The sequence below is a fragment of the Anser anser genome, assembly GCF_964211835.1.
Source record: "Anser anser genome assembly, chromosome: 2".
Lineage (NCBI taxonomy): Eukaryota > Metazoa > Chordata > Aves > Anseriformes > Anatidae > Anser > Anser anser.
The window spans coordinates 3,035,498-3,061,837 of NC_139721.1; the positions used below are offsets into that span (position 1 = coordinate 3,035,498).

The following is a 26,340-nucleotide window of genomic DNA, read 5'->3' on the forward strand; positions in this document are numbered from 1 at the left end:
GCGTGTTTCTTATAAAAAGTTCAAGTCAACTGGCTAACGTAGATCCAGGAAAACATGGCTTTGTTCAAAGGCTTTTTGGATTTACTATGGGAGCACTGTAGATTTTTCTTTTAATTCTACACAGACAAGTTTTTCCTTGTCTTTATCTTTTGTTTCGTTTTGTTTTTCTTTGCCACGCTTGACTGCTGGATGTTTCTTTTACGCTTGGATATTGCCCATTCGTTAATGTTTGACTTCCTGTCTTTTCAGAGTGACATGTTGGATGTGAACCAGATCATTAAAGACCTGGCCTCCATGGTGCATGAGCAAGGAGACACAATAGGTAGGTATCACTGTTAAGATACGGGCTTTGTTTCCCTCCTATACCACTCCAGAGTGATGTTGTGTCCCCTCACAAGAAACTTTTTATTGATGCTGTGCTTATTTGTCCTGTGTTTTGTGCATTTTGTATACCCAGTGACGTTTTGATCTGACACGCTGCTCTGTGCAATAGGGTTCTCATATTCGGGATAGTTAGCTGATATGCTTAGCATAAAATAGATTTTGCAGTGAAATTAATTCATTCACTTTTGACTGTAACAAGGAAGCTGAAGAGACGTAGTATTAACTAGAAAGGGATTCAATTCTTCCTTTCTACCTGGAATTGTAATTAGAAAACAACAATAGTAGTAGCAGTTACTGTTATGATTATTGATGGTGGTGAAGAAAATTAAACAGCTTGCTTCTCCTAAATAGAAATTTCTATCCTGATTAATGTACCCGATTAAATCTACAGTACTCTAGCAGTACTCTAACATTATGATGTATACACATGCACAGTCTGAAGCTTCTGGCCATTAGCTGACCTCCTCTTGCTCTCTAGCTACCAGTGGCAGAGAACATTGTGGAGAAATCACGGGAATGGAGGAGATGAGAGAACACCCTAGTGTTATCTTCAACAACAGCCCATCAGTGACCACCACCAATCTTTTGAATGAGGGATAAAATGTAGATCTACTCCTTTTAAATTCCCTCTGACCCTTTCCTTTCCCTGTTGCAGCTTCTGATACAGCTAAGGATGATCGGCTATTTTTCTGTGCCTCTCTTGTTTTGTTGTTTTGTATGTATGATGATACTGTGCAGTGCATCAGAAGCAATTTCCAGTTCCGAATTTGAAAGCTAAGAGTCCTAAAGTCATGATGAGGGACCTAAACACCAGAGAAGCAAGATTTGTGAGGATATTGCTAACCTACAGTGCTTTTACCTTCTCCTAGAAGTGGAGTTCTTACCAGAGCTCATGGGAGCTGGATCAAATCCTAAGGCAGCTATATGTAAATCATAAAAGAAGAAAATCTTCTCTGCTGTTTATTAATCACTCTGGATTTCTTTGCCATGCTCATACCTTCACAAGTTCCCATTAGCATCAGATACCTCCTTTCACACTTCAGATGAGCTGGCTGCATTCCACTGAGAAACACCACACTGGTTCACAAGTGCAGAACAAAATCAAGATAATATCCCAAACCAATTCTTTATTACATTTTTTATTTTTAATGCTTGTTGAACAGCTCGTTTTTTGTACATGTATAACTTTGGAGCCTGATTCATCTCCAGAAAGTACTTCAGATGTTAATGCCTTGAGGGACTTGACAACCTACATCAGTTAGCTTCAAGAGCCTATGATTCTATGACTGTGACTGTGATGTAGTGACTATGACTGTGTGGTTGATGTAGTCTAGTTAGACTTCTGCAAAGCCTTTGACATGGTCTCCCACAGTATTCTGCTGGATAAACTGGCTGCCTGTGGCCTGGACAGGTATACTTTTCGCTGGGTAAAGAACTGGCTGGAGGGCCGTGCCCAGCAGGTGGTGGTTAATGGAGTTAAGTCTAGCTGGCATTCAGTTACAAGTGGTTTCCCTCAGGGGACAGTACTGGGGCTTATCTTGTTTAATATCTTTATTGATGACCTGGATGAGGGGATTGAGTGTACCCTCAGTAAGTTTGCAGACAACACCAAGTTGGGAGGTAGCGTTGATCTGCCTGAGGGTAGGATGGGCCTTCAGAGGGATTGCTGGGCTGAGGTGAATGGGATGAGGTTCAATAAGGCCAAGTGCCGGGTCCTGCACTTTGGCCACAATAACCTCATGCAGCGCTATAGGCTTGGGGCAGAGTGGCTAGAAGACAGTGAAGAGGAAAGGGACCTGGGAGTGTTGATTGATGCTCGCCTGAACATGAGCCGGCAGTGTGCCCAGGTGGCCAAGAAGGCCAACAGCATCCTGGCCTGTATTAGAAATAGTGTAGCCAGCAGGAGCAGGGAGGTAATCATCCCCCTGTACTCAGCTCTGGTGAGGCCGCACCTCGAGTAGGTGTTCAGTTTTGGGCCCCTCGCTACAAGAAGGACATCGAGGCCCTGGAACGTGTCCAGAGAAGGGCTACGAAGCTGGTGAAGGGCTTGGAGCACAAGTCTTATGAGGAGTGGCTGAAGTAGCTGGGGTTATTTAGTCTGGAGGAGAGGAGGCTCAGGGGTGACCTCGTTGCACTCTACAACTTCCTGAAGGGAGATTGTGATGAGGAGAGGGTTGGCCTCTTCTCTCAGATAACTAATGATAGGACTCGAGGAAATGGCCACAAGTTGCACCTGGGGAGATTTAGATTAGATATCAGGAAAAAGTTTTTCTCTCAAAGAGTGGTCAGGCACTGGAACGGCCTGCCCAGGGAGGTGCTGGAGTCCCTCATGGTATTCAAGAAGCGCCTGGATGAGGTGATACGAGATATGATTTAGTAGCTGAGTGGGTAGTATTGGTGATAGGAGGATGGTTGGACTAGATGGTCTTGTAGGTCCTTTCCAACCCTGTGTTTCTATGATTCTATCCTTGTAAACCATTTTCTTAAAGCAGTATTTATTATTTCAAGACATTGTGCATGCGTAGGAGTGGTCCCAGCATTATCTTGCCTGTGAAAGTTAGATAAAGTAGGGAGTTTTGGTTTTAAGCCACCATGACTGTTTTTTCTTCTTCACATATTTCTTTGTGTAGCTTCTTCAGTATCTTTTCACTGTGGAAGCTAGTCAAGGTATCTTCCCAACCAATTGCTGTAAGGTCCCACTGTTATCTTTGGTCATTCGTATTACATAAAAATAAGTGAGACTAAGACTCAGATGGTAAAGGGAGTTGAAACCTCGCAGTGAACATTCAGCAGCAGTGAGGATAAGGGACAGTTCTTTTGACACTTGCTTTATTTTTTTAATGCATTCCTCTTACATGCATGAAGTGAAAGTTGTGTTTGCGTTCATTCAGAAGACACAAAAGAAATATGTATCCAGGAAATCTGAGGTGCATCACTTGGTAAGACACAGACAGGGCTGTAGAGCAAATCACTCTTGTTCACCCTGAGCTGGGGAGAATTAATGGGAAGAGCTTGTCTGATCTGTGCATAGCACAGGAAGAATAACACGTACTTCTTATAAAAACCTAAAAGAAGTTTTGCTCCTGTGTGGGCCATTTCCTTAATGGGAATGTGCATAACACTCCCCAGAGCAGAAAGCAATTTCTGTCAGGCAGAGAGGAAAATAGATGAGGGGAAATGCAGAGCCAGGGCAGCAAGTCTGTTATTTTTTGGTTTGTGCAAATGCCTGTGTTCCTAATCATGGCATCTTTTTGATAAGAATATTTAATGAAACATTATAATGTCAGTGAGCCCAAGCCTCAAACCCAAAACAAGGTAGTGGTATAGGTTTCCTTTGAATTAACAGAAGTCTTTTCAACACATATTTACAGGAGCTCTCAGCAAAAACATCCCTGTGAAGCTTCATCACAAATACGGGGAACGGGACATCTCCTTCTCCCTTAGCCAAACTCCATCTCATCCGCTTTCTATCCCAGTCTCAGTCCAGCTTTTTTTTTCTTTCTTTGTTTACACAGGACTGAAATGCTTGTGCAAAAGCTCACCAACCCTTTTCAGCTTCTTTGGGGGACTCAAAAAAGGACCCCCAAAGAAGGAACACAAAATCTGAAATGGAAGCCTACAAACAATTTTTGGGGGTACTTCAGGAGAGACTTAGGGGATCGGAAGCACAAATGATCTTCGATCTTCACAGGATGGTGAGGAAAAAACTTGAGGAGTATCAAAAAGCTGACAGTGGAGTTGGGTTGTCTCCTCTGCTAAAGTTTATTCTCATGGTAACAAATGGGTTCTTCAGCCAAAGCATCCAAGGCAAAGATTAAGGACTTGGCACTGTGAGAAGTAAATTACATTGGGGGTGGCTGCTAGAGCAACAGAAACTCCTTTCCATGCTCACAGATGGCCACTCAACTGAACTACAAGGGCCTCAACAGCTGGAACATTCCCAGTGTTTCTTAATGAATGTCATTATTGTACGTGTGCATGCCTGTCCCCTGGCCATGCTAGGATAAATAGACATAGTTCCATGAAATAGGTTTATTACTGGTGTTAGGGAGAATCCTTAAATTTCCATTTCCTCTGAAGTATGTGTCAATAACACAGTTACCAGTATTTGTTTTAGTACCTGATGAAGGCATGGGCTTATTTATTCACCTCTGTAGGCTCCTGCTTGTGTTGTAACAGAGAATAAAGATGACCTGAACAATACAGTCATTGCATTGGTTTTGACTGTGGCAAAAGAAAATACTGTTGGTTTTTTGTTTGTTTTTGTTTGTTTGTTTGTTTGTTTTCATTGAGAAGAGCTCTTTTTCTCTCCTACCTCTGTATGGAACCTTACTAATTATGCCAAAATAAGGTGCAAGATATACATCCCTCATCTAAACTGTCCTAATTCAAATTTCACTGCTTGCAGCTCCATCACATTTCTCAAAGCCACAAAGACCCACATTGTTCTTCATAAATTTGGAACTTCTTCTCTCATAAATTTGGAACATTTTATACATTTAGAAAAGGCACATTTCTTCTGGTGTTGGACAATTTTGGAACCAACCTTCTGTCAGTGCGTCTGTAACCTTCCCACCTCCCTAAAATGGTGAGAGACTGGCCACCTATCTTAAGATTACAGCAGCAGGGATACGGGAATTAATTTACCAGTTCTCTACTTCTCTGTCCAGGCAAAATGGGTGCAAAGTAGTGTTTGCAAAGCAAATCCCACTGGCTGGAAGAAGACCCTACTGCATTGAGGAAGATACTTTCTCTGACTTTCTTTTTCTTCCGCTATTTCAGGCGTAGATCTTCATGCTAGTAATGTTTCATGTCACTCTTGAAGTCTGTGCATTTTATACCTGCAAATAATAGGGTGAAGCTTTAAGTGGATGCTCCCTCACTTTTGCAGACATTGTTATACGGTATCTCTCAGGCTAGAACCCACAGACCTGACAAGATAAATATAAACATGGCAGCTGGTGCTTTCCTTCAGTCTAGGAAGAACTTCATGATGGGGTCAATATATTCAGTCCTCGAGCAATGCTAGTGTTTGCTGACATACCACGTTGTCAGTTATTGCTTGATGATAATAATAATAAACCTCCTTCAACATAAGTATATTTGCGTGAATGCAAATTTCTAAAATTTTGGAAGTTTTTGAATGGAGTTTTTTTTTTTTTTCCCCTTTCTTTTTGCTTAGTTTTGTTGCCTGTTTATCATTATTGCTTTTGTGATCTGAAGGCTGGTTTAACATGTAGACGCTGTCAAAAGTCAAGGGGGGCACCTTTGCACACATGTTCTGCAGTCTGACTGCCTGAATGGCGTGACAAAGAGTCTGTTGTCAAATGCACTAACGCAAGCCAAGTAGGGAAATCATTCAACTGGATCCTTAACTAAACTCTCCTGAGTTATGTGTCTCGGTTGGGACATCTGCAGAAAATGAGCACATCTTGAGAGTGGTCCCTGAATACCTGAATGTAACAGCTCTAATATCTATGTTGTTGAAAGTGATCTGCAAAGTCTCTCATTTGGTTAAGTCCCCTAAGTGATCTCAGAGGAGACCATTATGTGAATGGGTACATTTATGTTCTTACTGGTTCCTGATGAATTAGGAAATTCCTCAGCTGTCTCGCTTTCAGTCGTTTGTGGCAGCACGGAGTTATGTGTTGCTACAGAACACAGCCCATGCAATGAGGTATTTCTGAATCAGTAATTTCACATGAAATAAACACTTCTCATTTCTTTAAAGAAACCTCCAGTTTCCTCGTGCATCCTAGGTAAACATCCTGTTCTGTTATCAGTCTAATGAAGGTTTCAGGTAATCCCAAAATTTCATGTATCCCAAATGCTGAAATTGCGTAGTATTGTTACCCTTAATTGACTTGTGGGCAATAATCTTGATGGCACGGTGCTTTCTATACCACTGTTCTTGCTCTCTGGACTGCAGTATAATCACCTCCACTATCACTTTTTGCAAGTCCATAGATTTTGACACCACTGAAGAGCCCGTAAGGGCTCATGTTTCATGTTTCATGTTACGCACAGGTTGTTGTCCATTGCTATAAATGAATTGCTGGAATCAGGGGTGGGCTACCATGACCTTCTCTGACCAACTCATTTTGCTCAAGATAATGGGCAGCATAAAAATAGGGATGTGCTTTTGTGACTCTTTCCTGTTTCTGCTCTCTGTGAGTGTGTTTTTTTCTCTTCCTTTGTGTGTGGACTTTTACATTCGGTTTTATTGCAGACTGCTAGTAAGACAGCACATGCTGGCTTATAAGGGAAAGAATAATGGGTAACTCTAGATTTGTAAATTTACTAACGCCTAAAGATTTGTCTGCTGCTCTGTGTTTGACCTTCCTAATGTGATTGGGCTGGTGTACTTGCAGTTAATGAGCCAGCTAATTTTGTAAAAGAAACAAGGCTCTTCCTTTTATGAGGTTTATTGACACCAGTAGGATTGTTCTCACACCAAATTATCCAAAGTCATTGTGGGGAAGTTGGAACTGCTGTGCTCTCAATTTCTAGAAACCTTGTGATCAATCAGCAAATGTCATACAGCTGGAAGCTGCCCATATAGTTGCTTTTTTTCTGCTGGGAGTTGTCATACTCTGCCATAGATAGTTTGGGAGGTCATGGCTTGAGCAGGTTAAGTAAACCAAACAAGCCATGTAAAGCAAAAGTGTTCAGACAACTTTGTAAATATCAGTGACTTTACTTTGTAAGTAAAATAAATGACTTTCTGAGACAGCAAGCAGAAAAAAGCTATATTTCTTTCTATGAATCACCCCCCCACACATCCTCATTTAATCCCATGACAAACCCAGATGAACACTTATGTGATCAGTTGACTGAGTTGTAGCACTTGATATCTTATGCACCCAGCTATGTGATTGGAGAGGAGTGTTGTATTAATTGTAGACAAAAGTAGACTTTTCAATAATGCTTAGTGCAAGTGAAAGTAAGGTATTTATCTAAACTGTGTCAATGCATGAGCTAGATTTGAAAAAGCAAAAATATAAAGAGTTTGATTTTCCTTCCTTCCTTCCTTCCTTCCTTCCTTCCTTCCTTCCTTCCTTCCTTCCTTCCTTCCTTCCTTCCGTCCTTCCTTCCGTCCTTCCTTCCTTCCTCTCTTGTCATTTTAAATGAACATATTTTATTGCAGATTGAAATAATATTTTCTTTGATTTGGATGTTTTATCAAACTTAAAAAAAGAAAAAAGTTTTGAGGTTACATCCCAAGGAAAAAAAACTGTACTACAGAAGAGTAATTAGCATTTCTCAATCAGAGGTAGACTGTGTGCTCTCTTCCTCTTTAAATTAATTCCAGATATTATTTTGGAAGGAAAAAAAGAAAATATGACAAAAAGAAAATCAATAAATTTTCATAGAATCATAGAATGGTTTGGGTTGGAAGGGACATTAAAGACCATCGAATTCCAAACCACAGCCATGGGCAGGGACACCTCCCACCAGCCCAGGTTGCCCAAAGCCCCATCCAGCCTGGCCTTGAGCACCTCCAGGGATGGGGCATCCGCAGCTCCTCTGGGCAGCCTGTGCCAGTGCCTCACCAGCCTGACAGTGAATAATTTCTTCTGAATATCTAATCTAAACCTACCCTCTTTTAGTTTAAAGTCATTACTCTGTGAAAAGTCATGACTCCTTAAAACCATGACTTCTTTTTCTCACAAAAGAATTGTGTTTGTTGAAATGTTTGGTTTTTTTTTAATCAGAAAAAAATAATAATAAAATTATAAGAAATGTGAATTTATTCTATTACCATGATATAATATCCTCCCATGTTCAAATTTAAGGAATTAAAACTAAAGAGCTATCGTACGGGAACCTTGGATATCTCAGATAGTAGAGGGTATGCACACAGGCAATGAGGGCCAGGCCATACCATGCGCCTCCAGGACATGAGCTGACTTCTCCTGGGAAATACCAGTTATTTGTGACCACTTGTTTCTCTATGAGAAAGAAAAGTCAATCACTTTGCATGTACTGAAGTGGTAATATTCCTGCACTCTGCCCTTTACCACAGAGCAGATGACATGAGGTACCCTACTCTCTGGTAGGGCGTGCTGTTTTCCAGTGGATTAATGAAGGATGACATCTGAATTTTAAATCCCTGGAAGATGCATCCTGGCAGGCATGGTAAACCGCTGGCAGGGCGATACCATTTTGTCAGTGCATACATATGTAGCAGATACTTGACATTTCCAAGATGCGTTTCAAGGAGAGTATAAATCACTCAGGAGCTGAAGCGCTCTAAATTTATGCTGGTGTTCGGTCATTGCCTCGTGGCCACTTATTTTCATTCAGACTAGAGCTTTGGTCCGTTGGCTGAGGAAAACCAGCAGGAAGAGCTGGTTACGACATTTGGGGGAGTTTAAACACTGTCTCCAGGCCTGCTTGGAAAACTAGGGTGAGCAGTTGTTGCTTTAGTCCTTACCTCCAGGGGTTGTGGTGTGTCACCGTGTGGGAGAATTAGAGCTCTGCTAAAATCAAACAGAAAGCTAGGCACTACCTGCTTTTGTTGAAGCAATAACCACAGCTCCTGATGACTCACGGAGCTGCAAATTGTGTTTCACTGCACCAATCTAAGCCAATGTGACCCATTTAGCCCTGGCTTAGCAAACAGGAGAGATTATATTACAAATCCTCTCGTGTGCTGAATTTGTAACTTGACATATACACAGAAGTTTGCAAATGTCTAACCCTAAGTCATTTTAAACTTCGCTCTGGAAGAACTGCCATCGTTTTCCTTCCCCTTAACATCTGCAGTCATGTCTATAGAAAGCCCGAGGGTGTTTTCTTCATGGAACGAGACTCCCTTAAAACTCTCCATGTACGTGGCAATTAGAACAGGCAAAATTATTTTTCATGCTGACAACAATTTTACCCCAAACTTGGCTTTTAATTAAGAAAGAAACCTTTACATATTACCAAAATATTCCTTTTTTTTATTGTGCCTCTCAGTATGTTGTATTAATTATTTTTAGTCAGAAATTACAGTGATAAAACAGTGTTAAGCTTATTAGAGTGCTAAAAATAAAAGTGTACTGTGAAACCTGAAGGGGACCATTCTGGTTATTGCCAAGCGGGAGCATTTTGAAATTCTCATTCACAAGCTCACTTTCCTGTCTTTCAAGCAGCTCTACTGAAAATGGTGCCTTGTGAAACCAGTCCATTGTTGCCGCTATAAAGACACGGGTCATATGGGTGATTTCCCGACACATTTGGACAAAACCCCGTTCCAGCCACTGTCACGCCAGTAATTTCACATACAAGACTCTCGCTGGTCATTAGCAGTGGGGTGATCTCAAAAGACAGGAAAATAGGTAGGGTTGAAAGAGACTTCTGGGGATCATCATGATTTCTGTCTCTGCGTGACAAGTCTGTCATAAAATCATATCGAGTTACGTCTAAAAGCTTGTTAGCTCTGCCGCCTTCATTATTCCTACTGAAAGGATGTAGAATTTAGGCTGGAAAATGAGAAATCTTTTCCTAATTCCCAGGTGTATTTGTTTGCAACAACCATCTGCTTTGGCGCAGCCTTGTCCCTCAGTTTAATAAAATGGTGATCACATCGCTTTAAGGTTTGTGTTTGTTTCCAAAATGTACCGTAATTATAAATTTGTCATCACAGAATGAAGATGGGAAATTGCTAGGGGATTCAGGGTTTTGGAAAGGTTTTCCCTTTGGAAAATCCCTGACACAGGGCCGGGTTATCTCACCTGTTTGGGAGGAAATTCACTGTCCTTTCATGCCAAAAGCAGCAGAGAAAGGAAAAGCCAGACCCTTCCAGCAGATGTTCCAGTCTACCTAAGATCCTAATGCCCCTTTGGAAATGCATGCCTCTCCGTCCCCAGCCAGGGTACGTGGGAGAGAAGCCTGGAGGTAATCACAGTGAAGCTGTGAGCCATCTCTGGCATATGCACTGAAGGAGTGCTGAGTGGCACGTTCATCCGTGATTTATTGATATGGCCTGCCTACTTCCTTGTGATTTGACCCAAATTCTCGTTCCCTCTCTTGCTTTCCTGCATAAATCTGCAGAAATATCTAGTTACATTGTGTTACATATTTATGTCTCATTTTTATAGAGCTTTGCTTGTGTGTTTGTTTTTGCCTTCTGCTCTCAGGATTACAAATTGTTACAGAGAAAATTTAAATGGGAATTCTGCTTATTCCAAAGCTGGTATTCCCCTGTGAGGAGAGAAAGTGAGAAGAAGCAGTGCCACCAGGGTCCAGTCTCCTCCTGTAACATCACATCAACTTATATAGGACTTATAGCACGTGCCCATCCTACTTGGGAAAGCCTGTACTGGGAAAAATGTAGATAGTGTTAGCAAAACATGATGCATAGCACGTGATTAACCCATTCCACCCAGTGCTAAGGGACTGTGGTAATATGTCATTAAACGTTCAGGGTCTGAATTTCAATTGATGCAAACTGGTGTTGTCCCAGTGTTTAGTTCTTATGGCCTTCTGGAGAAGACATGAAAATTTGTTTTGGCAAGACCAGTCTGGTTAATATGCATCCTATAGTCATGGTTAGCTACACAAGTAGGCATTTGTCACCAACTAGGTAGCTAAGAATTTGTCACACTGGGTGGGTGACAAGTTATTCTAGCTGATACATCCTCTGTTTGTTAAGTGCATATTGAACATACTAACCCTTTTGGTTTCTCTGCCTTATACCTTGCAGTTTCCAAACCCAGAGAGGGCCATACATGCAGTGCTGGAATTTGCAGTGTAGCCTGTGGTTGCCAATTACACAGCACTGTCCTAGCATGCAAACATAGAAAGGAAGCACTCCCATGTTCTACAGAACTAATCTAGCCCATAAATCTACCGCTTCTAAGCTATTCCTCAGTCCTACAAAGAAAACATCAAATGTCCCTCTCCTACTAGTCCTATAAAATATGTAGAATGACCCCTTACGGATTCGTGGGTCAACCTCAATTTCTGTCTGGAAAGACCCGAAGGGCAGTCCTGGAGTTAGGACACCTGTTCTTTTTAAAGAGGAGCGGGAAACCAATTAATAGTGATAGCACTGGTGGACATGTGCTATGTCCTGCTGCTATGTGCAGTGGGGTTTTCCTTGGAGACTTGCCTTGGAACTCATTATTAAGAGAGAGGTTGCAAACTGCCTACCATGTTTCACTTACAGCTGTTTTTCAGGTACTCCTGTTTGAGGTAGACCTTGGGTAGATCCACTCACATGGCAAAAACATTGCTCACTGCAGCATGATAGTGTAGCATTTGTGTTTCTGTTTATCATTTTTGGTAATTCAGCACCATTGCATTCTACTGGTGTTGAAAAGAGAAAAATCTGTAACTTTCCCTGAAATACATTCAGATGGATGCAGTATTGGAAATAAACTCTTCCAGGCTGTCACACTGGTGTGTGCGTGTGTGGACTCAGCTCTTCTAAGGCTCCGTACAAGCAAATTTGCTATTTCTTCATAGCCAGGAGTTGCATCATTAGAAAACTTTTGATCTGTTCCTGCCGAGTCCTGCTTGCAAGGCAAGCATTTGGGCAGAGCTCAGTGATGCCAGCCAAGGTCCACAGTTTTAATAATCCTAATAAAATTTTTTTGAGAGGCTTTGTAAATGACTAGTAAAATTAAGGTATATTAATCTATAAAAGTGCCAGCCATGTAGTTTGCTCTTGTGTACCATGGCATGCATAAGATAGCAAAAAGGATTGGAAAAAACATCTCTGAGGTGTGAAGAAAGACTTTTATTAGGTTTCTAGATGCTAAGCTGAAGTTTGGGGTGTTGTTCCACAGTTCTGCTGGCTTGGGTTTTTTTTGTTCGTTTGTTTTGTTTTTAAGTTGAATTATCAGAAATGCATAGTTATATTAGCAGACTTGCAACAATTTTCACTAAAAATGACAAAAACTGAACACAACTACCTTCCACCATTTATGTGAAAACCTTCATTTATTTATCCATCACAAAAGTAGCCAGTTGGCTTAATGTTCCTAATGTTTTGTTTTTGTTTTTTTTTAAAAAAAGGTAAAAAAAATAAAACTTAAATCTTCTGTCTTAATCCAACTGTTCATACCATCAGCTGAATAATCTTTGTTAATTTTACTAAAGATTAGAGGAATCTCTGGAACCTTATTCTGAAATCTTTGACATGGACTGAATTCCTTCTGATTATTTTCATGTGTTCTGCAGTGTAAATCTCTGCTGTCTCTGCTGTAAAACCCACATAAGCAGACCAAGTGCACATATTCTCCCACTGTGGCCAGAAATTACTGACTGTGCATCTCTTAGGGGACAAATTGGTCAACGTTTCCAAGATTTCCATTTAAAACACAAACCACAAAAGGTTTTATGCCATAGCAATTCCATCTTGCTTTCTAAGCACAGCTCCAGAGCCAAAATTTAATCTTGTTTTTGATGAAAGTGGAGGTTTCTCTCACTGCCAGCTGCAATGTGTGGCTGTCAGTCTTTCTTTTCTAGACTCATTTTGATTCCTCATGTTTCCTCCAGTTTCTCCCAACCTCAGACCTAGCAGTCCAGGGTGAGATTCATCTCCCATAATTTTAGGCACTGGCAATTTGTCTCCTTCTGAGATGCCTGTGCAGACCTCTCTTGCAGCTTGGAAGTGTGATCCAGGAGCTGAGGTTGTGATTTGTCTGATCTGATCAGCAGCAGGTAGCTACTGTGTTGGGATGAATCACACCTTGTGGACTTGCTCTCTGTTGACTGTGATAGCGTAAGAGGGGACTTGCTCAAATACAGACACTGGAGTATGGTCAATAACCCACAATTAGATGAGCCTCATCCCTGAGCTCTAATAATGAGATAAATTTGAATACAATCTGCTATGTCACCTCTGTAATTTAACTCTAATCCAGTGAATTTGCCAGTCTTCAGCTGATTTCACGTGAATGTGCTATCGGTCTTTCTATTGGTTTCATGGGAGTGGGATGAGATGCTAACCTCCATCTTATCTGGGGACACATGGAGAGCTGACAGTCGTACTGCCTCTAACTGATGGGTTTTGGTGCCTTAATCCATCAAAATGGGGTACAATTCCTATTTCTTTCTAATGCAATGACTTGCAAGCAAGAAGCTGCTTGTCCCTTTATGTCCGTGAGTAAACTGCTGAATCACTGTTGGTATAAACTTTTTGTTTTAGGTTTGTACCCTCTAATTATCTTCTATTATCTTAATTTGCAGATAGCATTGAAGCCAACATTGAGACGGCATCTTCTAATGTAGAATCAGCCAATGAGCAGTTGGCAAAAGCCAGTCAGCACCAAGTAAGTGGGTCTAAAAAACCCTACGGATACATTCAGTAATAGTATTTAAAATAAAGAGAACACTTGACGACTGTGAACCACATGGCACATGGGCTGCGTTGGATTTGTGCTACCTGGAAAGATGATAAAGCATATTCTAAGTAAGAGCTAAACTTTTATGTGTTTATATATATATTAAATTACTGTAGCATTGGCAATTTGCATTAGAGGAGTCATTTAGAGATCTGCGTATTAAAGAGCCGTTTCCCAGTAGGAAACTCAACAATTAGCTACTGTTGTTCTTGGAAAGATGTTTTAAAAAGTGCATCATTTCAGGGTATATGTTCCTCTTATTGGAGTGTTTCCCTATAGTCAGGCAACAGCGCTTTTCAAAAACAACAGAACTGCCAAAAGACGTGATGTGGCTGGTGAATAATGGTTACGGGAATGGCGTTCAGCACTTTTTAAAGGCAACCAGAGTGCTGTTTTTGTTTTGTTTTCCTAATTTTCCTTCACTGGAGCAAGAATAAAATACACACACAAAAAAGCATTTATCTTGTTTGAAAATAGCTTGACCAGAAGAACTGGTTGATGGTCATATTTAGTACTTTCTAGGGATGAAGGAAGGGGAAAAAAAAAGAAGAATCAAACAAAGAAAAAAATGTTATTGCTTGCATTAGATTAACAGAACAAAAGTTGCTACGGTTTCATTCTTTTCCTGAGTCTTTAATCGATTTGTTGAACATCAAGGTGATTTTCATGTATCTGGAGTCTTGTTATGATAAAATGTAGCTGAGATGCATGTGAGTATCTAGTGCCTCCTCCTTGATCCTTTGACACAATGAATTCTGAAGGTCTAGGACAAAGCTCCAGCCTGAAGGAGAATGAAACATAAGCATTTTACTCCACTGAAATGGAGTAATGTGATTTTAAAATTATCTACAACTCATTTCCTGGTGAAATGTACCTTGTAAATTGTGGGTAATAAGAACAATTTTTGTAGAGCTTTGATATTATAGAAACTAGGTGTGGTCTTCAGCAACATTTTGGTTTTGAAGTCATATATATTTAAGATAATGTGTGTCACCATGCATTTAATCCTGCATTTGCCTTGAAAATAGACTGTTGCATTTTTACAGCGTGAAGTCTAATATAAGACAAGAATAAATTTAATACTTGACAGTAGAACAGATCACAAAGCTGTAAATGAGTTAATAACAATTTTGGCTAAGAAGGTCAAGGAGTAGTCAGGCAGAAAATGAACTCAGCATAGTGGAAAGGATCTGCTTCCTTCAGCCAGTGGGAACTACTAAAATAACCTGTCCAGTTAGGAGGTCCTTTATTCCTCAGATATGTTGATCAAGATGAAGATATAGTCAGCCTTAGCAAGTCAACCACTACTAGGGGCATAAAGAGATGTTGTGTACTGACTGGTATTTATAGGAAAACACTTTGGATTCTCCCTTGCCCTTGAAATGAATCTGGATACAAAAACATCGCTTAGATAAATTCTGCTGCCAAAGAAAATGTGCAATCTAGGTTTCCTGTAGAGGACAGGTAGTGTTGCTATACACTGCTGGATGAGGATCATGGTGTGCAACTCCAACTTTCTCTGTCACCTCTTTCATGGGATATGGACAGAAAAATGGGTGAAAGTTTTGTGATTTTGATTGCTGGCCTGCTGCCTGGGGTTTGTGAAGTGGTATACAGTGCCTCCTGTGTTTTTGTGGCCTGATATCTGCCCATTTTATGTCTGTGAGGACATTTTTCCCACAGTGTGACAAGAAAGTTCCTGGTCACACACCCCTCAAGAGCTTTTGTAGGAATTGATGTTGGTGCCACTACCATATATATGGACAGTGCATTGCAAGTATAGGTCATCATTCCAGGTTGTGTGTGTAGATTTGTCTGCTTCAGGAATACCTAGGATGGATTTCGGAGAACGAGCAGATGGACGGCTTTGTGGTGAACTGCTTTACAGGGAGCTGCTGTAGCTTTACACCCTTTAAATCCTCTTCTGCTCTCTGCACTCTCCTGTGCTGCTCAGAGATCAGAAGCACGGACTGGTATTTAAATCTTACTGAATAGTTTCTTTCTTTTTCTTTCTTTCTTTCTTTCTTTCTTTCTTTCTTTCTTTCTTTCTTTCTTTCTTTCTTTCTTTCTTTCTTTCTTTCTTTTTCTTTTTCTTTCTTTCTTTCTTTCTTTTTCTTTCTTTTTCTTTCTTTCTTTCTTTCTTTCTTTCTTTCTTTCTTTCTTTCTTTCTTTCTTTCTTTCTTTTCTTTTCTTTCTTTCTTTCTTTTCTTTCTTTCTTTCTTTCTTTTAATTGCTAATTCATTAATGCATTTGGCTATTACCTATGACCTCTAGCACAGTGGGATTGTCCTGTAAATGCAGAATGGCTAACATACCTTTGTTATTTATCCCCATTTATATGTATATATGTATATGAATGTATGTTTGTGTGCATACAATATTTTGTGAGTATATTTACAAATGTATACATAAATTGAGAAATCAGAAATGTCAACATTGCTGAAACATTCGAGCTAAAGACCTGCTGTAGACCTTAATGAAGGGATTTCTGCCAAGAATAAAGACTAAGTGATGGGTTTTTTAGCATAATGTTTGCATATAATGAAGTGCAGTCACTTCAACAATACCACTTGGAGCACCAGTCCCAATCCATCCATTAACATAACAAAGCATCAGTAAATAGCTTTTCTTTAAGTTGTTCAAAATGAGGCATTTAGGTTCTATGCAATGATAGAGATATTTAAACAAATATAAATATCTTCCTGCTGAGCTCGTTCGTCTGCGTTTTAAATTTTGAAAGGGGCTCACTCATCTTGAGATGTGGGTGCTAGCTATAACATTTTACTATTCAATGTGAATTTTCATGTGCTCCGTCTGAACTCTTCCACCAAGAAGAAAAAGATACAATGAAATGAAATGAGATGAAATGAAACAAAACTAAACTAAACTAAATAAATAAAATAGAATAAAATAAAATAAAATAATAAATAAATAATAATAAAGTAATAAAATAAAAACCCCAGCACCTGCATCAGTCTGCATCATGGGGTAGGTGGAACTCCTCAACGGTCACCACACAGAGGTAAGACACCAACCAAGCTGTGGACTTTTTGGGGCAGCTTGCTTCACTACTACTGTTGTACGAGGCAGGATCAGACAGGGGAGTAGACGGTCTCAACTGGTTATTATATTCCTGACCTTAGATGCCATAGGAAGTCCCAGAGTCCATAACTGACAAGCCGTGTTATCGCCTGTAGTCTTTCTCAGCTGTAGACTTCACCTCCTGACAATAACACTTCCCTGCTTCACCAGGCAAATTCACTGAGGACTATGTGGTGCTCGGATACTAGAGAAATTATGTGGATGCTGTAGAAAAATAGCAGTAATTGCTATTTATAATTTATAATAATTACTAAATGCTTATGCCTGTCCATGATGTAGAAAAAAATGTCTTATATCATAATCACTTTATTTCCATAAATATTTCCCTGCCATTATAAATCATTTTATATGAGCTGATTTCAGCAATGCTTGATTTATATTGGGTGATATGTGCTTGCTATATTTTTGCTGCAAGAGAGGATGTAATAGGTGAACTTGTAATGAATCATAAACAACAAAAACAAAAGTATGACATCCCATAGGCATAAAATGCTTAGTGAGAGCTGTCAGAGCTTTGGAAGAAATATATATTTTTTTAATTCTTAGCAGATTTGTTCTTCTCATCTTAAATTATTATTATTACAGAATAATTGTTTGTGTTTTTTTTTGTTTTGTTTTGTTTTGTTTCAATAGAGATAATAGTTAAGCTGGTGACCGCACTGTGTGCAGAAACTTGCAGGGTCAAAATTCATTGTTGGATATTGATACCAGGACGAGAGGAACAGAGGCGTGTTTCCATATGAAACCCCTTTTTGGTCACAGAAACTTGAAAATTTTAGTTAATTGTCCTGTTTTTCACTAGAAAAGTCAAGTTAGAAAAACAACAACTGAGAGAAAAAGTCTGGCAAATAAACCAGAAGAAGCAGTCTCTGGCAGTAGACTTGCTTCAGTGCCTTTCCTTTCTGTGAGATCTCACTTCTCTTGGACCTAAAGAAGACATGGTGACCCCTGCCTTTTAATACCTATGGTCCATATTTGTCACCTGAAACATCACTGTCCTCCCCCTAGAGGAGGTGATACATCCCACCTGCCTTAGGATGCCAACTTTAACATGGGGTGAATTGCTATCTGGAAGGTAGGGATTTATCAGACCAAACACAAATGCCTATGGTGGAGGCATGTGTGGCTGAGGTGGGTGTCTGGACTCCTTTTAAACCAACAGGGAAGAGGAATTGCTTCCTACACGTCTTGTTTTGTCTTAACAGAGATGTCTAACATAAGTCCTGTGGACTCTCTGGGCATGCCTCTTCTCCTCTCTGTCTCTAAAGTCCAGACTTCAGCAATTACCTTGCAAACATTTCCTAGGAAAATAAGTTCCATGTAAATCACCTTTCTCTTTATCGGGAAAAAAGGGGGGATCCAGACACTCAAAGGCTTCAGGACCTGCCTCTGAGATTAGCTTAGGTGTGATGAACATCACACAGAGGGGCTGGCTGTGGTCAGATGAGCAGTTTGTTCATAGCTTCCTGCAGATGGATTGGGAGGAAGAAAAAGAAACAAACGCAGACTCCGCGGATACATATTAAACCAGTTACTCTTTTTGACGGGAAGTTTGGCCTAAGTTCAGCTTGGCCGCGCTGACTGAAGGACTCTGTGTGCTGACTGTTGAAGCTAATTTGTTTTGGAAGAGCTGCTTGTGTCGCTCTGATTAATGCTGGTTGCTTTCCTTCCCTGTATCCTCCGTGGAAGTCAAGCTAATTTGGATTCACTGGCATCGCAAAGGCAAGCAACAGTTCAGTGACCCACTTGTGTAGTCTAAGAACAATGAGTTTTTTTCCTGTAAAGACGCAATTCCCGGGCCTGGCTTTCAGGGATACACAGAGGGGCACTTTGAAGGCTGGAGCTTTAGGAAAAAGCCTCATAAATCTGTGACATTTGCAGAGAGATCTTATTGCCAGGGGACCACCGTTAAAGGGCTGGCTTCAACTTTCGCACAAATAACTCGTCAGTACTTTAAAAAAGAAAGAAAAATTGAGTTTCAAAATCACATTTTTATATTCTTTTAAATTTCCTAGCATGCTAACATCTCAAAGCACTTCTTATTTATAAACGCTGTGATAATGCAGAATTTCTCTTCCTTGTCCCTTTGGGTATGCCCTAAGCTCCTGACTTACGCTGTCCTTAAATCATTTAAAAACTAATCATTTTTAAACTGTAGCTGGTAACCAGTTAGCACCACGACACGATGGGATCAGACCCTGCAACTTCCCTACCTGTACGGAAATGCAGCTTCACAGCTACTTCATCTAGAACGAGGGCCTTGTAAGGCATCAGGACCAAGAAGTGCTGACAATCTTGCCCTAGCTGTAAGACGCAGGGTAAACCGTCAACCTCACATTGCCGTTGCTTTGCTGTGTCTGTCGAGAGTGCGAGCATGGCTGAGTTTGCTGCTTCTTTGGCTAATTAGCACTTGGAAGTTTTATTTGGGGGATTATGAAGCTATTCTTTCTTCTGTCAGGTTTTGCCTGTGAATGTGATGGGAGCTGAATTAAAGCTGCCATAGGAGCTCGGAGCTCTGTAAGGACTCCAAGCAAAAGCCGATACCGAAGTGACCGTGTAATTACATGACTAAGCCTTAATCCCCTCTTCAGCAGCAGAGGGAAACTTTGCCGCCATCCAGAGTCCTCACAAGTCTGTGCTGTGATCTCCAGTTAGTCAAAAAGTCCTACCCAAGCTGGCTGAAGCTCCCAAACATGCCCAATTTCCACCCCCTTCCCGTTTTCTGGTCTGCAGTCCCACTCACTCAGAACTGATTTCTCCAACTTCAAAGTTTCCCATTTTTCCTCCATTTGTTTTCCTTCCACCCCTTCTTTCTCCCATTCAGCCACATTATTTCATGTTCTCCATCAGTCCCAATCCCTCCATCCTCCTGTTTGATGCCTGCCTGTCAGCATCACTGCTTTCTCAAAAGTCCACTCCCTTCTAATGATCCCAGTAATTTGCTTGTCCCGGATTGCGCAGAACCTACCACATAGGGATGTTTGCCTGTATCATCTATCAAATGTGTCCTCCCACAGTCTGTGTTGTCTTGGAGCAGCTCCTTGCTGAGTGTCTGCTCCTTCTTTCACCTCCTTTTGTCACGCCGTGTGCCGTGCAAGGCTGGCCAGGGCAGTGCTTTGTCCAGTTACAGAATCACAGAATTGTAGGGGTTGGAAGGGACCTTGAGAGATCATCGGGTCCAACCCCCCTGCCAAAGCAAGTTCCCTAGAGCAGGCTGCCCAGGTAGGCGTCCAGACGGGCCTTGAATATCTCCAGAGAAGGAGACCCCACAACCTCCCTGGGCAGCCTGTCCCAGCGCTCCGTCACCCTCACCGTGAAGAAGTTCTTTCGCATGTTGGCGCAGAACTTCCTGTGCTCCATCTTGTGGCCATTACCCCTCGTCCTGTCCCCACAAACCACTGAAAAGAGGTTGGCCAAATCCCTCTGTTTCCCACACTTAAGATATTTGTAGGCATTGATAAGATCCCCTCTGTCTTCTCTCCTCAAGGCTGAACAGACCCAGGTCTCTCAGCCTTTCCTCATAGGGAAGATGCTCCAGGCCCCGTATCATCTTTGTGGCCCCCTCCTGGACTCATTCCAGGAGATCCCTGTCTTTTTTGTACCGGGGAGCCCAGAACTGGACACAGTACTCCAGGTGAGGCCTGACCAGGGCAGAGTAGAGGGGGAGGATCACCTCCCTTGACCAGCAGGCCACATTGCATCGCCCTTCACCTTCCCTTGATGAACAGGTAACAGCAGCAGGTGGTTGGGATGAAACTTGTGCTTCCTTTGCTCCACTCGCTCCCTGTTAAAGATGGGCTGGGATTTCAGATTTCAGAGTGTTTTATTTTGCAGCATCTTCTGTTTGCATTTTTTTTTTTACTGTTATTTTAATGCAGCCCATTTACAGAGCAGCTGCTTACTATAGGAAATGGTGTTCGAGTCAGCGGCAGTCCAAGTGATAAATGATCTGCGTGAATGCAGCAACTTAACCTCAGTGAGGTCTGAGCCATAACATTTATTTAAACCCATACTTTTTCTGTAAATAATGGATCCATGTGATCAAATATTTATTGGGAAAGGGTTTGTTTAGAGCCTTTGAATGTCATGCAGTTGGGTGCTCTTGCATGTGAAGGTAAAATCTTTCGGGCTATTCATAATCACAGCTGAACATCTCTTCATTTGTACAATCAACAAGAGACAGTTTACTCACCCAGGTGGTAGTTTAATCTTTCTTTCTTTTACTATAAACCATGGCCAGAAGGATTTTTGGAAGGAAAAAAAAAAAAAAAAAGTTGTTACTGTGAACTCACTTTGTATTTAAGCAGAAATCACTGCTTTCTCAAGGATAAAACAAAAAGAGGAAGAATAGAGGCGGAGGGAAGGATATGGCAGAAGGGGTGAGGGTAAGTTTTGCAGTGAGGCATCGCTGATGAAGCTGCTCCGGCTGGCAAGAGGATGAGTGAGTCGCTGTGGTGTTTAGCAACCATACAGCAAGTGGCCTTGTACTTATCCAGCTCTAGGGACAGATCATGTCAAGGTTTAGGAACATCCATTACATTACGCACAGGAATCTGGATTTGGTATTTCGAAGGCAAGGGTTTTGTGTGTGAAAGCTGAGCAAATCTGATCCGCGACAGTTTGGAGACGGCAGAAGGAAATCACATACTGTCTTTTGTTCCTCTGTTTTGTTTGTTTAACAAAATCTCTTTCCAGGGTACAATTTCATTTTGAGGGATCAGAGGTTAAAAAGCAATTTTCCCTCGCTGACAGCAGCATAAAGTAGTGAGTTACATTTCTCTTAATGGTCTCATTTAACTGAGGAGTGAATGGAAATCCTTGGTAACCGAGTGGAAAACCACACTTTGAGTCATTCTTGTGCCCAGTGGCAGCCTATACAACCAATTGCATTGCCCAAAGATCAAATCTTTGAGAAACGGTATTAAACATGCCATTTAAGGGGTCTAGGAATACCAGGAAGTTGGGAATTTTAACACTGGAGATGTATACCTAACCTGACATCCGATGAAAACCAGGAATAGAAAATAAGTATCCCGGTTTGAGTCCCAGCTGTACAGCCTGGAGCAGTATTATGCTGGGCTGTGATCTTGTCAGATCTCATCAAGTAGGAAAATGCTTGGGTCTGGTCAGTGCTCATGCTGGAAACCTCTCCTTCAAACCTTGCTGTATGGGCAGCGTAGCCTTTTGCTGTTCAGTGGGTAGCCCCTTCTGAGTGATTCCTTTCTGGCACAGGGACACCATCCAAACAGTGCCATTGTTCCTGAGGTACTTCATCAGGTTTTGATAATAAGCATCAGTAAAGATGCCATGTTGTTTTTGAAAACAAAAACTGAAATTAATAATAGAATTTCAATATGAGGACTTATATCCTGATTTCTGTGCCTTGATGTTTTACTTGGTTCACACAAGCATCAGTTTATCAGCTCATCTCTTTAATAGGGACAGTGTTCCTGGTTTCCACTCTAGTAAACTGTTTTTCCACTGAAAATCACAAGTCACCTATGCTAGTCATATTTAAATGTTGCAGAGAACCTGGGGTGTCTCAAATGGTCAGAAGTGGATCAGAAATTAAGTGTTTATTTCCCTACTGTTTTTAATAACAATAAGAATATCAGTCATGAAGAGAAAACAATATGTAAGAAGGAAGAAGTTATAATATAAAATGAAATAATTGATTATTATAATAATATATAATATAATAATATATAATATATAATATAATATAATATATAATATTATATTATATATATATTATATAATATATAATATATAATATAATAATATATAATATAATATATTATAATATATAATTATTATAATATAAAATGAAATAATTGATAATGAAATTGCATTTATTTCCACTTTGGCAAAACCTGAGAGCACTTTCATTAAAGGTTTTCTCCGTATTCCTGAAAGAAGTCACAGACCTGCTGGGATACGTTTGTAGTAAAGTTATAAAATGGCCTGGCACTATGAGAATTGGAAACCAGGAATTGTTAATTATCCTCAAAAGGAGACAATAGAGTGAATTATAGTCTCAGTAAACCCGACTGCAGCAATACACAAAGCTCTTGAAGACGTTTTGAAACGAAGAATTAAAAGCATAAAGTTCAGTGGAGACTGGGACAAAATGGCATTTCATTTTACTTCGAAAAAGTAATTGACTGTCTTTCTTTGTGAGGATAAAGAATTTGCTTAGACAAAGGTGATGAGAAAGACTTGACTTCTGGACTTCAGAAAAACATTTTCTACAATAGTATCACATAAGGATTATCTTTATTTAGAAGATTCATAGAGAATGAGGTTATCTCAAACGATAATTGGATGCTTGTGGGTGGCAACTGAACTGCCAATTCAGTGCAATCAACAGCTAATGGAAAAATATTCATCTGATTTCCCAGTAAATGTCTACATTGGATCTAACTGATTCACTCCCTAGTCTTTGCGGTGGGCTCTGAAGGGTACTCCCATGACTATAGCAGGTGCTTAGACAGGAACGTATGTGTGTAGGTATGTCGTACATCACGTATGGACACAGATAGCCAAATCGGTGAGATATGGACTGGCTAAGTGGGGAAAAAAAGAAAGAAAGAAAGAAAGAAAGAAAGAAAGAAAGAAAGAAAGAAAGAAAGAAAGAAAGAAAGAAAGAAAGAAAGAAAGAGAGAAAGAAAAAAAGAAAGAAAAAAGAAAGAAAGAAAGAAAGAAAGAAAGAAAGAAAGAAAGAAAGAAAGAAAGAAAGAGAGAAAGAAAGAAAGAAAGAAAAAAGAAAGAAAGAAAGAAAGAAAGAAAGAAAGAAAGAAAGAAAGAAAGAAAGAAAGAAAGAAAGAAAGAAAGAAAGAAAGAAAAAAAAGGAAAAAAAAAGATGGAAAAATGGAAAATTGGCTTAACTTTCAGGCTTAGCAGCCTGGAACCAGCATTCCAGCCTAGCGTGTCTGGCATGGGGTAGCTCCTGGCCTCTTCCCACAGAGACCACCATGGCAGCCCCCCACTGCCAACACCTGAACACTGACACCCAATTCCTATGCATTGAGTCGCACAGAAACTTGAAAAAAAAACGAACACATAACATTTAAGATTAGAGCTGAATTATATTCATCATATTTTTATTGGACTGCAGTATCAAGCAAGCCATTTTTTCTCATTATGCTTGAGAGTTAGAAAGCATCAGAACTGATGTTACCTCTTTGCTATTGATCATAATCCAACAAACATGACTTCCCAGTGAGATAAACTTGAAGTGAAAATCTTTTAATTGGCTCTTTTTATTAAAGAAAAATGCAGGTAAAAGTCAGAGCTTAACTTTTAAGCTGAAAATCAGCTGTTCAGATGTATTTTTAATCTTCTTTAATGTAAAGCAGATATTCTGGACACAGATTGTATGTCAGAGAGACAGTTTGCTGTGGCTTTTTGTCATCTAACAGGAAAGCAAAGTTTGGGATGTAGACTCCCTGTGGACCCCCTGGTTAACAAAAGAAACTACAGAGAGAGAGATCCAGATCTTTGTAAGCTGCTAAAATGGCTTAAGTTGGGAAACATGCAGCTGGGCCTTGCACTTTGTAGGAAATGAATATTGAATTTGTTTTGGTGCAGTTGCTTCCTTTTTATTTGCAATATGTTCAGGCTAAGAGAGGAATGTGTGTTGAGTCCACTGATTCAGGCTATAAAAGCTATGAAGAACCAGAAATATTTATATGGCCAGATGAGACATCAGTCCTATGTATTCAATAGTTCCTAGTGCTTTTGTGAGATCTGCACCTGTTAGCTAAATCAGAAAATTCTTTCATGGACAATCCCATCCCTCCCCCATTTTCATTTATTTATTTATATTTATATTTTTGGAAGCAGTCCTGTCCAATATATTGCCCAAATACAGTTGAGCAGCTGCAAACCCAGCCAGTCCTGCCAGGTAGGCCAGCTATCAGTTCTGTCTCAGTAGGCCCAACAATTTTATCATTAATTTTTGTATTTCTTAATAGACAAATCACTAGCCAACAAGCTCTGCAGGCTTTATTCTTACATTGCAATTAACGGTGCACATGAAAAATCACATCAGTGATCTCAGTGCAATTAGACTAATCTAAAAATGTAGGAGGCCGAGGTTGCACTTGAAAAGTCTCATTATCATTCTAGGTGAATGGGGAGAAGCTTCTTTCAGACATTCATCCAAATGAAAATCTGCCACTAAGTTTTGGTTTCCCTGGGAGTATATGAAAATCTGAATGTGGAAACCACACTTTGCCTGGTTCTGGTCAAACTTCCAGCAGCATCGGTCTTCTGGATTTCTATTTCTATTCGTTCAGGAGAAAGAAAATCTAACCCTGGGCTTCTTTTAGCCTCTATTATTGATCCTCAGGTAGTATAAATGTGTGCAGCTGCCTGGAGTTAAGATTTTTACACCAGGTAAGAAATGTCCCTGTTTCTGCTACATTTACAACTGACTAGTATCAGTTGTCATAGCTTATCTATTTATTCATCGTCTGTGGAGGCCATCATCAATTAATATCAGCACCAGCATATCTATTTCTGTATTGCTGTTTACCATTTTGAAGAAGTCTTTTGTCAATGTTGAGCAACCACATGTATTTCATTACACTACCTCTAAGTTCTGGTGGGGTGAGAATCCATCTTCAAACGGTATTTTCCTGTAAGATTCGCCTTACAGATTTTTCTGTAATGCAAGAATGTCTCTTTCACACATATTCTTCAAGTTGATTGAAAAGTATTGGTCCTGCAGAGAAAACTGCAAACATACACAGATAGGAAGGACTTTTTAAGCTCTAATATTTTATCACCAAGGCACATAAAATGAAGTAGGTGCTCCAAAGGCAAGGGAATCCCTCTAGTGCATAGTACAAAACATGAAGGGACTTTTGCATCCACAAAGACAAAAATCCCAAGGAGAACCAAAGCCACAAAATGCTTTTCCGAAGTTTACAGGTACAGTCGCAAAGAAAGCACTGTTCCTTCACTGCTTTACTGCCAGAGGCTTCTTGTTACATTTCTAAAGCATAAAGAATTCATGTTCTGATGTGCTTATTCTTCCCCACAGAAAAGGACGAGGAAGTGCCTTGTTGCATGTGGATGCCTTGAGATGATGAGGTGTCTATGCCAACAATGACACAGATGTTAGAAGCAAGGGGCACCAAAGACCTCGTTTCATCTTTTCCTGCTTCCACCTCATGGACCCAGCCTTTAGTAGGTGGTCATGCCAAGTGGGACATTTCCCAGTTTGAGAGTCACATGCTAGATGCCCCTCTACAGCAGAGCATTTTTATGGCCTCATGGTATCAGTATCAGTGTCCCTTACTCCAACAGAAGCTCATCCCCAGAAACTCATCCTGGAGAGCTCAGTGGAACCAGAAGGCCGGCAGAAAGGTCGGTGGGTTAGAATCATACAATCACAGAATGGTTTGGGTTGGAAGGGACCTTAAAGACCATCTAACTCCAACCCCCTGCCATGGGCAGGGACACCTCCCACCAGCCCAGGTTGCCCCCATCCAGCCTGGCCTTGAAC

At 40.5% G+C, this 26,340-nt stretch overlaps 1 protein-coding gene across 10 annotated transcripts in view; it reads left to right on the forward strand.

The window, feature by feature from the left end:
- TSNARE1 (t-SNARE domain containing 1) overlaps nucleotides 1-26,340 on the forward strand; it is a 471,236-nt gene that overhangs the window by 286,958 nt on the left and 157,938 nt on the right. For 9 of the 10 annotated variants that reach the window (XM_083823324.1, XM_083823323.1, XM_083823317.1 and 6 more), the window contains 2 exons: nucleotides 250-322; nucleotides 13,570-13,652. In XM_083823324.1, coding sequence (XP_083679450.1) covers nucleotides 250-322; nucleotides 13,570-13,652 — 156 coding nt within the window. Of the gene's footprint in view, nucleotides 1-249; nucleotides 323-13,569; nucleotides 13,793-26,340 lie in introns of all 10 variants that reach the window. The other variant, XR_014579369.1, reaches the window with a different exon arrangement.